The sequence below is a fragment of the Achroia grisella genome, unplaced genomic scaffold (genome assembly GCF_030625045.1).
Source record: "Achroia grisella isolate CSIRO2021 unplaced genomic scaffold, CSIRO_AGI_Agris_v1 utg1086, whole genome shotgun sequence".
In the NCBI taxonomy this organism is placed as follows: Eukaryota; Metazoa; Arthropoda; class Insecta; order Lepidoptera; family Pyralidae; genus Achroia; species Achroia grisella.
The window spans coordinates 1,494,092-1,508,056 of record NW_026712572.1 but is presented as its reverse complement, the minus strand read 5'-3'; the positions used below and the strand labels follow the sequence as shown (position 1 = coordinate 1,508,056).

Below are 13,965 nucleotides of genomic sequence, written 5' to 3'. Positions count from 1 at the left end.
TGGTTTCTTTAAATAATTAATATCGTATTTACTGGATTGTCTGCCCACCCCTTACCTTACTTTTATATACCATTAATTGAATAACAACAGGACAATTCACATAGCGCCAAAGTAAGCAGGACTTGTGATATGGGCACTAAACAGAAATATCGAGAAAAATCCAAAGCAATAGAACAGCAGCGGTACACTGCTGGTATTACTATTTTTTTTCTTTGACAAAGGGACCTACATGTCTTTGGTATTATATTGCTAACTAGAAAAAATAAACTGAAATAGCTAACGAACTGAACGGTAGGAATAGTGATGACGAAAGGACCTTTTGAGTTTGTGTTTATTACTAATTTAGCGAATTAGAATATATAATATTCAAATCCGCTAAATATTATATTGAAATTAAACAATAAATTGAACATAGTAATTTATTATGTCCTTTGCATTTACAATTCAGATACTGCTCCTTTGTACCTCCTTTCCTCAAATCCTGTATAAGGTCCTATATCAGTTGCTCAGGTTCAGTTCTTTTCAAATTGCTGTCTTCAACCACCGGGCCATGTCCTGTCAAATGCAAATAATATTAGCAATTTCCCATAACGTCGTTTGCCTACACGCGGTCACCATTCAAGGACACAGCAAATGTCATATTTCAGTAGCTCCATTTTTATATTATAAAAGAGTTCAGGATATTATGCAATTAAAAAAACGTCAGTTTTGTATGTACGATTATGTGAGAATCATATTCAATCGCAATGCGATTGATTTGTGCGTATTTTAAGTTATAACGTCTTGACTTGACAGACATACCTACTGTAAACATGTACATGCCGCATATTGGCACAAAATCGAATTCTTCAAACTCGACGATTTTGATACGATATATATGTAAATTATATGAGCTAAATACATTTATATTTTCAAACTGACGTAGCTAATCGTTACTATCGTTTAGTACAAAATGTACGTATACCGTTAAACCGGTACCACAGACGTTACAAACAATCATCGAGCATGCCGTTCCTTGTGCGAACTCGGTAACGCTCCTATGCCGTACTTACGATTGTCAATTTTCGCATTGCTGTCTTCTGGTGTCGTCGCCTAACACTAACGTCGTCATTGCATCGTATTTGCGGCTCCGGTAACTCGTACGTGCCGTCAAGCCGCAACTAACCCTCTGAAACGACTCGCACGCACTTTCTGGTTGAAAGCAGATGCTCGCAACGTACACATTAAAATAGAAACGGATTACAGAGCAAGTCGAACTTGCGCCTAGCGTCTGCGCACCGCTGTTATGATGAGCCTAGTTAGCGGTAGAGTTCGAGTTACTAATGCAGGTGTGCTCTGTAATCTTTGGTCCTCGGTTCATTGAGAATTCAAATGGTACAGGGCGCGTTCAAAGATATATATTTTTCTAAGTAATAAAAAAATAATTATTTGTATATAGGACGTCCCCTTATACTGCTGCGATTGTGACAGTCAGCTTTTAAGCTTCTGTCTTGCTAATCGCTTTAACAAAACCTTTATTAAAGACAAATCATATTTAATCGCAACATCTCCGAATAACTAAGCAAGTCCGCAACAAACTAAACAATCAAAATTATGGTGATCTCGAGAGAAATGACAACGTTCATAAATTTCCTTTCGGGCCGCACGAACTTGAACTATCGGTTCTAACGAGTGTATATATTCGGTCCTTCTTTCGCCAGCCTCGTATTGTTTTTTTCCGTGTATAATAGTCCTGTTGTGGCTTTCGTTTACTGTAGCTTGCTCCGGACTTGCTTTTAAATGTATGTACTTGAATTATTTATCGATCGCTATATTTTTTCACACAAATTCAAACCAACTCTGCCTATTTCGCTGACGTCACGATCAGGCAAAGTACAGCCTGAGAACAGTAGTCTCTCATTCTTAATCGCATTACTGAACAAAAGGATTTGCTCCTTTTTCGGCAGCGTTAGGAAGATATCAATAATATTGTATCTGTGGCATGAGTTGACATAATTTTAGGTAATACGTGAACGCGCCCCTGTACCTCAACACCACTAATCAGAAGACCAGAACACTGGGTATATAATACTCTAGTGTATATACGTATTATTGCGCATTTACACGCTAATCCTGTAATAAAATCACAGCCATAGATACAGTTGAGTTACCGCAACCATCGAAGCAGTTTCAAGCTATAGACTAAAAACATCGAGTGTATACATGCAAAATGTTGATGTTTTAGTAAAGAAATGGAATTAAATTAAAAGTGTATAATATACCAATCAAAAAGTTTAATCTATAAGACAATTTTACAGCTTAAACTAAATTCTTATATTAAGTACCGACATGGATTCGTGTCGCGATACGCTGTCCGCATACGGCGACTGATTTAGGTAAAATGAAAATATAACCTCCAAATTAGTTTCATTTATTAATTTAATTTCACATGATGATTCGATTTCTTAATACTACGTCGGCTTACCGTATAATCTCGAACCTACTACGGTCGTCCGCACCGCCCACATATCGCTTACGAACGCAACGCGACGCTCCGATACGTGTACCGTTCGGGAAGACTATAGACAGTTTGTTCACGTGGACTTATCCTACTTGTACCAAAGATTGCAATAGTAGATATGCCCTAACCCTACTACGGACGTATTGAAATGTTCACCGTGATCTCACTAGATTAAATCAGAGCCCATATAAACAGTGAGTTGGTTGATTTATCGTCATGGATTTTCCAAGAAAAATCTCTCAAAATAGCATTCTATGCATTTAAAAATTTCACAAATCATTCTAGTAAAACAAATAAAAAATGGTTGTGGTATAAATACGCGACTATATCACCTTCCGTTGATAAACATATTCAGGAATAATTATTTAAGATACAATTGTCGCAGGAGAGAAAGAGACGACACAATTATCAGGGCTCGACATCTGAACATTAATTACTCTGCACTTTGTGCGCGTAACAGGTTTCGTTAGAAGAATAATGCTACAAATGAGCTATGGTCAGGGCATATCAACGATTTGAATCTTCGCCTTATACTAGTTATCCGCCGGCGTGGAGCCCGTAAGTCAGTAGCGGCGCGGGAGCATGCCGCCGTCGTCTCTACCGCCGCGCGCCGCGCCGCCGGCCCCGCTACATACAAACACACACGCTCAGCCGCTGCCACCAGCCCCGCCACATCGGACTCGAGCGGACGCGCTCTTAGTTCATAGCGACACTAAAACACTCCCTCCGCCTTGAAAAACATGGCCGTCCTGACGAACGCAACCTTACTTCGCTTGGTATACATAGTAATCAGGCGCTAATAACACCGACGGTTGAATCCGTGACCATAGACTTCGCATTTCAACTATCAACTAAGAGGCATCCCACCGAGTAGATAATGTGACAGCAGCGTAATAGAGACATTTGTAGAATGAAATATACCTTAGCTGTGATTCGTCCAATATTTTAGCAGCAATGTAAAAGTGTATTGTAGTATTAAATTGATTTTAGGACGAAAAACGCATTAAGTTAGCTGAAGTTTGATAATTATTAACATTATCGGGACCAATGTGTAAAAGCCATATAGATTTTTTTTTTATTTCTCGATTATACAAATTATATTACATTTGTATAGCAATTAGTATAAAATTTATGTTTTTTTATAATAAATGCTTACATATCTTTGAACTCAATTCAAGAATATAGAAACTTAAAAAAAAACTTTTGTAAAAAATTTACATTTAGTAGCAATATTAATTAAAAAACGATGATGGGATTATGTATTATATAGTTCCAAAGAACTGATGAAATGATGATGAATAAATTAATGATTTATTTTACTACAAGGTTAATTGTAAAGGGTATATACCATAAACCTCAAAGGCAGGTAGAATACTTATGAAACTGAAGGACTTTGACCGAGATAGTTTATATCAAGATTTTAATTTACAATTTTCAACTTAGTCTCATTCAAGAATACTATAAATGGGTTTCAGCTTGGTGAACCCTTTATAGCTAACCCTGTATAATATGTTGTTATGTTGGATATGGAGTTCAGGGCTAGTAAATTTAAAAAACAAAAACATGTACAGCTAAACATTGTGGTTGATCGCAATACAGCACTATTAACAAGATTGACTATTATGATCTTGTTAGTGTTAGTTAGTATTGTTAGTGATAATATTACTAATATTATAAACAAGAAAATGAGTATGAATAAACAATACATAAAACTAATAGAAAAGTAATTGTTATATTAGTTTTATGTATTGTGAAATTTATAATGTTCAAACACTGTAGATTTGTACTTCTAAAGTAACCTTTTTTCTGTTTGCCACATTCTGTTTTATTTTCTTTTGATAAGTCACTGAAAACCTGTTATTGGCTCTCTCTAGATAGGTACTGTTGATTTAATATATTATATTATAAGTTGTTGGTTTTCTAATAAAGAAATAAATAAATGAATGGATGTTCGGTTACTCATTCATGCAAACACTAATTAACGGATTTTGATGAAACTTCATAGTAATATAGCTTACATCAGAATTACACATAGGCTACAATTTAATAAGATACTATGAAATTTGGCGAAATGTAATGATGTCAAGTAAGCGCAGACAATGTTGTACGGGACCGCTAGTGTATCATAAATATTCATAGAACTTCCTAATGCTAAAAAAGTTCATAGAACTTCTTAATGCAAGTCTTCTAGATTCTAGGTCTTTTACAAGTAGTTGATTGCCTAATAATTATATTTTGATTTCTGAAGTGACCCTACCCTACCACTCATATCCCTAACGTGTTCAGGCAGCTCGCAACATATCCCAAACTTTCTCTATTTACGTGTGTATAATATCTATCTTTAAGTTAGTGGGATAAACTACAGCTATTTATTTACTATATGCATTGCGATGGCATATCAGACAGCGGATTTCTACTAGATTGTTGATTCTAACAATGTATATAATTCTTTCATACAGGAATTACTTTTATCGATTCCTAATGAGTTCGTCACTTGGGGTCAAATTCTTTCCTCAATATTATTTTCTTTAATTCCACTACCATTAGCATGTACGAAACCAAAAACATTCAGTGCAGAAACCTGTCGACTCTGCTGGAAGCGTTATGACCTCCATTAGTGTTAAAATTCCAACCGTTATTGAATCTACACCCATATTTCAACACGTGTAAGTAATTTAAAGATTCTGAATACTGTAGTAGATAGATGTTTATTTTGAGTTCTTTATATAGTTTTTTGTTTGTACAATGAATTTCGTCACGGAAATATATACGTACTTACTACAAACTCATTTCTATAATAAAGAAACTTGAAAATGTACCAAAAAAGATTACTCTTATATAATATAGGTACAAGTGAAGAAAATATCGAAATAAAACACCACTGAGGTACTTAACTAGCGAGGTAATGTATATTAATATAGATACGTGCCTACGTGCCGGTCTGTTTATTACCCAATGTCCATGTGGTTAATTTATATGCGGTCCAATTGGGAGCGAGAGGTTGGCCTGTCTAGAACTGCAGTGGATTCTAAGAACATCTATCAAAAGCTGAATTGACAGGACACAAGATTTGTCTGGACAAGGAGAGAAACACGATGAAAGTAAGTGTTGACGTATGTAGGCAAAGGGATCACTTAAACCTACACCCGGGTCACAAGTTCCGGGAACTGCTCAGAGTTTCCCTCTCTGCCACTTAAGGGACTGGTAAATCCATGGGATGTTAAGAAGTTCGTTTCACTACAAAACACTAGATCGGATCTTAATGCAATTTAACGTGAATATAGATTCTATGACATGTACAAACATAGACTTTCTGTTACCTCAAAAAACAGACGAAGTCAAGGGAAATAACTAGAGATTAGCTAGTAAACTAAAACCTACACATATAACACCCTTGTTCCGTAGTACAATGATAATGAGTTGTTAGGATGATGATGCTAATGACAATTGTGGCCATTTTGTATTGCTGCCAGTCACACACAATGACACAAAATAACAATTTCAAATTAAATTAAATTATATGCATTTAGCTAAAGATATATATACTTGGGTATTGTTTTAATTATTTTTGTGTAATTGTGTGTGTTATTAATTTATTAATAACTTCCTTACAAACAAATGATATGTTTCACTGAGTTTTGGCATATCTTATGTGAACCGGTTTCATGACAATGGTAAGGAACTTCCCTAACAACCTTATATGACATCAGTGAAAAACCTACATCAAGAGTATTATTTATTACAATTAATATAAACAAATTACTGCTTGACTTACACCTAATGGAATTCCATCACACCTTTGTTCATGAGATTAGCTATTTACGCATTGGTCCCCAATCACAATGTGGAGAGCATATAGTAATGGTTCTTACCGTCCCATAGGGGCGTACTGTTGTGTACCATAGGGATCCCGGTCGTAGCCGCTACCGTGCCTGGAAAACAAACATGAACTTTTTATTTATTTCATTCAGGCTACTAATGGCCCATATTATAAATACTTTACAGACTAAAATCCATATGAATGATATTAAAATTTATTAATTTCTATTGATAATCTGTACATATAAATAAAATTGGAGTCTCTGTAATATTGAAATAACCGTTTTTTACTACATGCATATGTATATAAAAACGGGACATATACCAAAATAACATTTTTTACATTTTTTGTCTGTCTGTCTGTCTGTTTGTTCCAGCTAATCTCTGAAATAGATCGATTTTGACGGGACTTTTATTGGCAGGTAGCTGATGTAATGAGGAGTAACTTAGGCTACTTTTAATTTAGACAAAAAAAAGTTAAGTTCCACGCGGACGTCGCGAGTATAGCTAGTAATAACTATATATTGTCCATGTGATTACGGCACTGATGACCACAATCTGCCACGGTAGCGCCGATACACCACACCCTTTGGCCAGTAGTCATTCTTCATGAAGGTGGGCAGCATGTTGGTGGGGACTCGGACAATTATGTCACTTGGATGCACTACTGATACTGGTACTATGTAGGTTTCATAAATGAAACCGTATTTTTATTTTATTGTTGAAACCGGATATTAGAATGCAGAAAGTAGCAACAGATAGATGAAAACAGTATTATACCATTTACAGAATGTGTAAAAGAAGTAATTGTGATTGAGCAGTTCTAGGAATGATTCATTAGACTTAGATACACATTGAAATTACAAGTAAAGATAAATAAAATAAAGATAAACTCCTAAGTAGTTTAATCATAAATTAATATTGTTTACTAGCTGTTCCCGCGACATCGTCCGCGTAGTTTTTAACTTTATTTTTCTAAAATAAAATTAGTCTAAGTTACTCCTTATTACATCAACTACCTGTCAAAAAAGTCCCGTCAAAATCGGTCCAGCCATTTCAGAGTTTACCAGACCAGAGAGTTTAGATTAGCCGGAACAAATAGATAGACAGACAGACAGACAAAAATTATAAAAAATCTTATTTTGGTATATGTACCGTATATTTATTCATATGCATGTAGTAAAAACGGCTATTTCAATATTACAAACAGACACTTCAATTTTATTTATATGTATAGATGTATAGTGTTATTAAACATCTACAATACAAACAGACATACTGAATACTAATGTTCGTACCATGCGAGGAATTGAACCCGCAACCATAGGAAATAATGCAGTGTGTTAGACCACTAAACACCATGGAATGAGGCAGTGTGTTAAACTACCAAGGATGTGGAATGGCAAACAAGTTGATGGTTCACCTGAATGTTATAACTGCTGCATATATCTATGTTCATTTTCATTTCATAAATGTCAATGTTCATGTCATTGACATTACAACACCATTGACCCATAGTATGCCTCATGCTTTGCCATTAAAGGACAAAGATGTCAGGGCTCCATACCCAATATATCCTATAGATATTTATCTATATAAAAACTGGAATTATTGTATTTATTCATACTATTCCAGGATATTGAATTAACATATATTTTTTGACAATTCATAAATGTAAATATAAGGAGAGCTTGTGTTATGGGTACTAGACAACTGATATAAATATTTAGAATTTTTCTGTAAATACATACATAATATACATAGAAAACATCCAAGGGAACACAAACAATCACACACAACTTTTTCTAGTGATATATGCCGGCAGGCCATCAGTGGGGTGACAGTATCAGTATGTAGTCAGTCAAATTATCCCATGGTACTGAATTTACAAGAAATTCATTATACATATAAATAAAATTGCAGTGTCTGTTTGTAACTTTTAAAAAACCGATTTTTACTACATGCTTATGAATATAAATATGGCACATACACCAAAATAACATTTTTTACAATCTTTGTCTGTATGCCTGTCTGTTAGATCCTAATTTCTGAAATGGCTTGACCAATTTTGTAATAAGGAGTAACTTAGGCTACTTTTATTTTAGAAAAATTCAACATGGATGAAGTCGCAAGTATGGCTAGTATAAAATAAAATGTAGAGGTCAACCAGACAAGGTGAATGGCCATGGAATGGCAAACAAGCTGATAGCCTAAATGATGGTAAGACACCCGGAATAACACTCATGCACTGCGTCTCTAGGGAAATAAGATATCACATCTACTATCTTGTAATATTATTTGATAATGTCAATTATGATTAAATTTATGCTCGAATGAAATGATCAAATATTAAAATATGACTTACATGGGTGATCGTCTGCTAAACATATCGCCATTACCCATGGGTGCTGCCCTTGGCGCTCCACGGTCATAGCTGGACACCATTGGTATTGGAGCACCTCGCATTGGCGCGCGTCTTTCTATTATATCCCGCTCATCTGGGTACATTGGAGCTCTACGATCATATCCATCCATTACTGGAATCTCCTCGACACCGTACCCGCGTCTCTCCTCAGGGTACATGGGGGCTGGCGCCGCGTAGGGGTCACGTGCGCGACCGTCCATCAACGCGAAACCACGTCTATCTTCTCCACCATAGCCGTTGTATCGGTCGTCGTAGCCGCCCGGTGCCCGCTCAGGTCCGCGTTCGTAGCCGCCTCCCATTCCGTTACGAGCGCCGCCGCCCATGCCCATTCCACCCATCGGTGGGCCGCGCATATCACCACCCCGCATATAGCCCATAGGCCTCGAGTCGCGCATGTACGGTGCATCGCGGGCGCCGCCGGCTCCTCCACGCATAGGTCCGCCACCTCGTCGGTCCATGCCGCCGCGCATACCACCACGCATTCCACCGCCGCGGCCACCGCCTCGCTGACCGCGCTCCTTTATACGTCCCCGTTCCACAGAAATAACGGCGCCGTTGAATGTGGTATTATTGAGACCGCGGATAGCTGCCGACGCTTGCTCCTCGGTCTGCATGTGCACAAATCCGCATCTGTTCATGATATCGCATTCTGTGACGACGCCGAAGCGTTCAAACAATTTGCGAAGATCCTCGGGTTTGGAGCCCTGAGGCAAGCTGCCGACGAAAACTTTCGTTTGCTGCAAAGTAATTTTAGTTATTTAAACACCTCCTTTGATTTCCAATATAAATATAGCTTTAAAAATACTCACCGGGACCATTGTGTATATTTTGAATCACTTAACACTATATTTATTGAATAATCACTTAAAAAGTTATTGCGCACGAAATGTTCAGGTGGTTTGCTACAAAATGGCGGGCAGGTTAGAAGAAAAATGAATGAATCAGAGACAGAACGACGCCGTTATGATGCCGGCCGTTCTAATCTGTGATTGGATATAGTCTAACGGTATGCGTCTTGATTTAATGGTTATTGGTCAAAATGTAATGACGCTTATAGTGAAACCAATGATCGCCGAGTATTGTCACTGGTGACAGCTATTTGACACTTAATAATTTAAACTGTTTAGAAACTATATAATAATAATTTCTGTTTTATTTTCTGTTATAATTAATTCGATTCATAAGCATATTTAGAAAATTACAATTTAATTTGTAATATTATTTACATATTGTGTAGCCAATAACCACAGTAAAACGGGAGTTAAGTTAAAAATATAATTTGCCTTGAACTCATATTTCTGAATCGACTGACTTCTAAATCGCGCTATTCAGCGAATTGGTGATTGGCTTAGTATATTGGCGGGAAAATCGAAAATGTTAAAGAGAATTAATATTGTGTATTTGTTCAAATAAAAGACAAAATACAATTTTATATACTATTTTATTTTTCCATAATCACAACATATAATAGGTAGGTAAATGCTTAATAAAATAGTTATGGCCACTTAATGTAAATATCACATAATTCTTCATATTATTATCGTAATAAATTAATATCATCTCAACGATTCCAAATAAAGAGTTGCATTATTGATTAACCTAATTATTTTAGATACTTCGTAATTAATCGAATGTTTAATATAGTCAGCTAAATTATATTTGTTGATAGTCCCACACTCTATTCCACAGTGGAATATATTTATAAGTTTAGACTGTATTTTTTCCGGATCATTGTGGTGGACGGCTTTCGGCGACATACGTTTCACTTTCTTAAAAAGATTATCTGCTGCGATGCTTAAATTTGATGAGATAATGTCGTTGGGTCTTTTGACTTCCGGATGCGCCATGCGACCCAGCATATACCCTGGAATACATTTAGGTATAGTAGTGAGGATATCTAACTAATCTACAGTAATATCTAAAGTATATGATATTAAATTTATATAATATATTAAAAAAAGAACAATTAATTAAATTGCAACTGATGAGACAATATATTTATATATTATACTTAAGTATTTATTTAATATTCTAGTTCTTATATACTTATAGATATTGCGTTTGCTTTTTTTGTTGGTATTGTCATATATCTATTTTCAGCACTCCACAAATTTTTTCAATCATTACAAAGGTTGACTCGAAGAAATCCCTCATTTGGGATAAGTCCGCCATTGCACAACTTATTTCTCAAGATCGTTGCACCCTATTATTTTAAATGTATTTACTGTACAATAAAATGTTACAAACAATTATCAAGTAAAAATATCACGTCTTGCCCGGCCGGCATTATTTCCGCGCTGAAATGCTTTGAGCCATGTGATCCGCAGTAGAACGGCACACTAATATTATGAAGACTGATAACAAAAATAATGTTATACGGGTCCAACCAGTTACTAATATTCATATAAAAAACAATATTAATGTCACAAAACGCACGTGTAAATGTCTGTATCACAGATAAAAAAATATCTATGATTTTACAGTATTACTAATTATAATTACTGTCACATAAAACACCATCAGTCTCACCTCCAAATATACAAATAACGCCGATAAAAAGCGCTATAGTCGCGAAGAGACGCTTGCTAACATGCGTCTGCGTCGTCCCAATCCTCCGCTCTATACCCATATTTAAAATATAAATTTATTACACTAGTCGGGTTGGATACGGCAATGATGGCGGTCAATAGCGATTTTGACTGCGTACCGTCGAATACTAAGTTATAAATAGAGTGTCACGTCTCTATTCGGTGAATGTCCAGCGCGGTTTGAAACGTACAGTTTAATATTGCTTGTTTTAAATCCATTTGCCGTAATATATGGTCGCTTGCCAAAATACAATATGAACTTTTTACTGCGAATCTCTAGTAATATTATAAAGAATGAATGGTTTTGTTATGAGGAAAGTGAACTCCGGAATTACAGTACCAATTTAAGAAATTCGTTCTCTATTTGAAGAGTAGGTCGATTATTCTAGAGTAAAATTTACAATTATGCAGCCGCAAAACCAAAAAACGTCACTGTGGATTAAGAGATGATAATGGAATGGTGTACTCGTCTACGCTAGCGGGGCACCAGTGGATGATGATGAGTTGATGACGATGACGGCAAATTCACCAGGAATTTAACATGTGTCCAGGAGGAACCGCGTGAAGGTCAACTTGACATAGTACTTTGCTAGCAATGGGCCTACTATCCTTGTTACAGGTGGAGGAAGTGACATCGACTTCCAAGAGGTCCTGGAAAGCATCATGATCAGTTCTAGTAAATTGGTCACGATGGGCAAACTGTTCTGACATGAAGTCATCCTATCATCCTTCACTGGTGTTCCGCCAGCGTATACCTAACAACAGAAATACGTCATAGGGTGGAGAGATGTTGTTAGGATTCGCAGATCAAAACATATATATAGATCTACTATTAGGACTACTTTTGAGTAGTAACCATGTTTTTTTGGATTCGCTATTGTAGAAGCGACAGATGAGTTACATAGGACTATCTTGATATATAAATATAATAGTTATAGGGTAAATATGGTAAGATATTCCATTATTATACTTACTAAATTATATTTAAATTTATTTTGGAGGAATTTAGAGATAATTATTAATAAAAACAAAAAAATATATAACAAATAATCATTTATTTAAAACGAATTTATTAAAAAGTACTGAAAATAATTATTCATATGCATTTATTAAAATATAATTATCCTATATTTACATTATACATTTTATAATACTTTACATCTGTCACATCTTGAATACTTTAATTATTTATCTAATCGACTTATTCATCAATATTAAAATTTAATATGACAAAGATTTCTAAGAAAATGTTTGCAAAACAGTTTGTACTATAATTATATATATTTTTTAAAGTAATCATTCAGAAATATGGAACTCTTTGTTTCTGAAAATTTACATTTAATCGTTGTTTTTTTTATATTTGCTATATAGACAAGCAAAGGTAAACCATACAGTTCTTCGGTGGATTTCGAATTCCTCTTATTTGGAGTGATATCTGTATTAACCGTCTTAATGGACTGATGATGATGATGATGATGATGACAACTTGAAATCGATAGTTGGATATCTGGATTATTATATTTGGACGCGTTTCAATACCAACTTCGATTATAATAGCGCGAATGTTTATCTTGGACGGTTACAGTTTATATTCTATATCTATGAGAAAATATTGACAAATCCGTCAACAGAATCTTTGGGATCTATCAGGAAAGATATTTTTTGAAATCAGGAAATGACTCAAACTTATATAATGGTAGAGAATCAGCGAGTACTATCAGGCCCTCAAATTACTATAATAGGAAATGTACATTATATATTTACAAAAAAAAATTAAAACTAAGGGGTTGTACAAATATTACGTAAGTACTATAGGGGGCAAGGGGTCTTTACTTTACTTATTTTGGATGCCATGGGAGGGGGGACTTTTTGACATGAATGACAACCCTCACATTGTCTTTGCTAAAAAAACAATACATTAATTGAAAAATGTTTACGTAAGCATGGGGGGAGGGGGTAAGAGCTTTGCTTACTTTTGCTGACAAGGGGGATGGGTAGGTAAATAATTGTAATCATCTGCTGACGTAATACTTGAACGGCCCCTATTGTGTTATACTAGTGTATATTATTTTGTAATGTGTACACATTACAAAATAATTTATTGCCCATTATTTATATACAAATCTTTGTTTAGAATTATTTGGATGGCGTTGTGTACTATGTTTAAGAATCTATACATAGTTTATTTCAATACTAAATATTATATTTGAAGTTAATCTAAATTGAAACTAAGTTTGCTTTTATACAACGTTACAAAAGCTATTTAATAATAACCCTTCTTCACAATTAATATGACCAGTATTGTTACAATATTACAATTAATAATTACATATAGGCTGACCCAGATGAAATTCAGCGTAAGCCACTTCCCAAATAAGTTTAAGCTTATTTCGGAAGTAACTTAGTAAACAATTTGAATGTAGTTTTGACAACAAGGCAATGTTGACTATGATAGTCTAGAAGTTAAAAAGCATGTTGTCACAAAGAAATTACTGAGTTTTTTTTTTAGAGATGATATTATATTATCAAATATATAAGAACATTAGATTAAATTATGAAGATGTGCTTTCAATATTATTATAAAGATTAACTATATAATATGATAAACAAAATATTACTAAACATGTAAAGTT

At 35.0% G+C, this 13,965-nt stretch overlaps 2 protein-coding genes across 4 annotated transcripts; both read right to left on the bottom strand.

Moving 5' to 3' along the window:
* Positions 1–431: 431 nt before the first annotated feature.
* LOC131843415 (RNA-binding protein 4.1-like) lies at positions 432–9,685 on the bottom strand. 3 transcript variants are annotated; one of them, XR_009357553.1, is made up of 4 exons: positions 9,554–9,684; positions 8,685–9,481; positions 6,276–6,432; positions 432–555 (listed from the first exon to the last, which is right to left on the bottom strand). XR_009357553.1 is itself a non-coding variant. In XM_059192062.1 (4 exons), the coding sequence occupies exons 1-4, from the start codon at positions 9,560–9,562 to the stop codon at positions 537–539; spliced, it is 885 nt and encodes a 294-aa protein (XP_059048045.1). In that variant the 5' UTR covers positions 9,563–9,685; the 3' UTR covers positions 432–536. The 3 variants fall into 3 exon arrangements, 2 of the variants coding, with proteins under 2 accessions (XP_059048045.1, XP_059048036.1); XM_059192062.1 differs by having other exon boundaries at positions 6,373–6,432; positions 9,554–9,685; XM_059192053.1 differs by lacking the exon at positions 432–555 and adding an exon at positions 2,395–3,127 and having other exon boundaries at positions 6,373–6,432.
* A 592-nt stretch (positions 9,686–10,277) lies between these two features.
* Positions 10,278–11,394, bottom strand: LOC131843765 (uncharacterized). Its single transcript, XM_059192511.1, has 2 exons — positions 11,274–11,394; positions 10,278–10,608 (listed from the first exon to the last, which is right to left on the bottom strand). Exons 1-2 carry the CDS (start codon positions 11,371–11,373, stop codon positions 10,301–10,303), a joined length of 408 nt encoding a protein of 135 aa, XP_059048494.1. The 5' UTR covers positions 11,374–11,394; the 3' UTR covers positions 10,278–10,300.
* Between the last annotated feature and the right edge of the window lie 2,571 nt (positions 11,395–13,965).

Bases quoted from the DNA above. Each gene is read 5' to 3' on its own strand.
- LOC131843415 (XM_059192053.1), bottom strand. The intron at 6,433-8,684 runs GTAAGTCATATT...TTTGTTTTCCAG, and splicing joins TTTAGCAGACGATCACCCAT to GCACGGTAGCGGCTACGACC. The intron at 3,128-6,372 runs GTAAGAACCATT...GTTTGTATGTAG, and splicing joins CAGTACGCCCCTATGGGACG to CGGGGCCGGCGGCGCGGCGC.
- LOC131843765 (XM_059192511.1), bottom strand. From the start codon at position 11,373: ATGGGTATAGAGCGGAGGATTGGGACGACGCAGACGCATGTTAGCAAG. The intron at 10,609-11,273 runs GTGAGACTGATG...AATGTATTCCAG, and splicing joins CGTTATTTGTATATTTGGAG to GGTATATGCTGGGTCGCATG.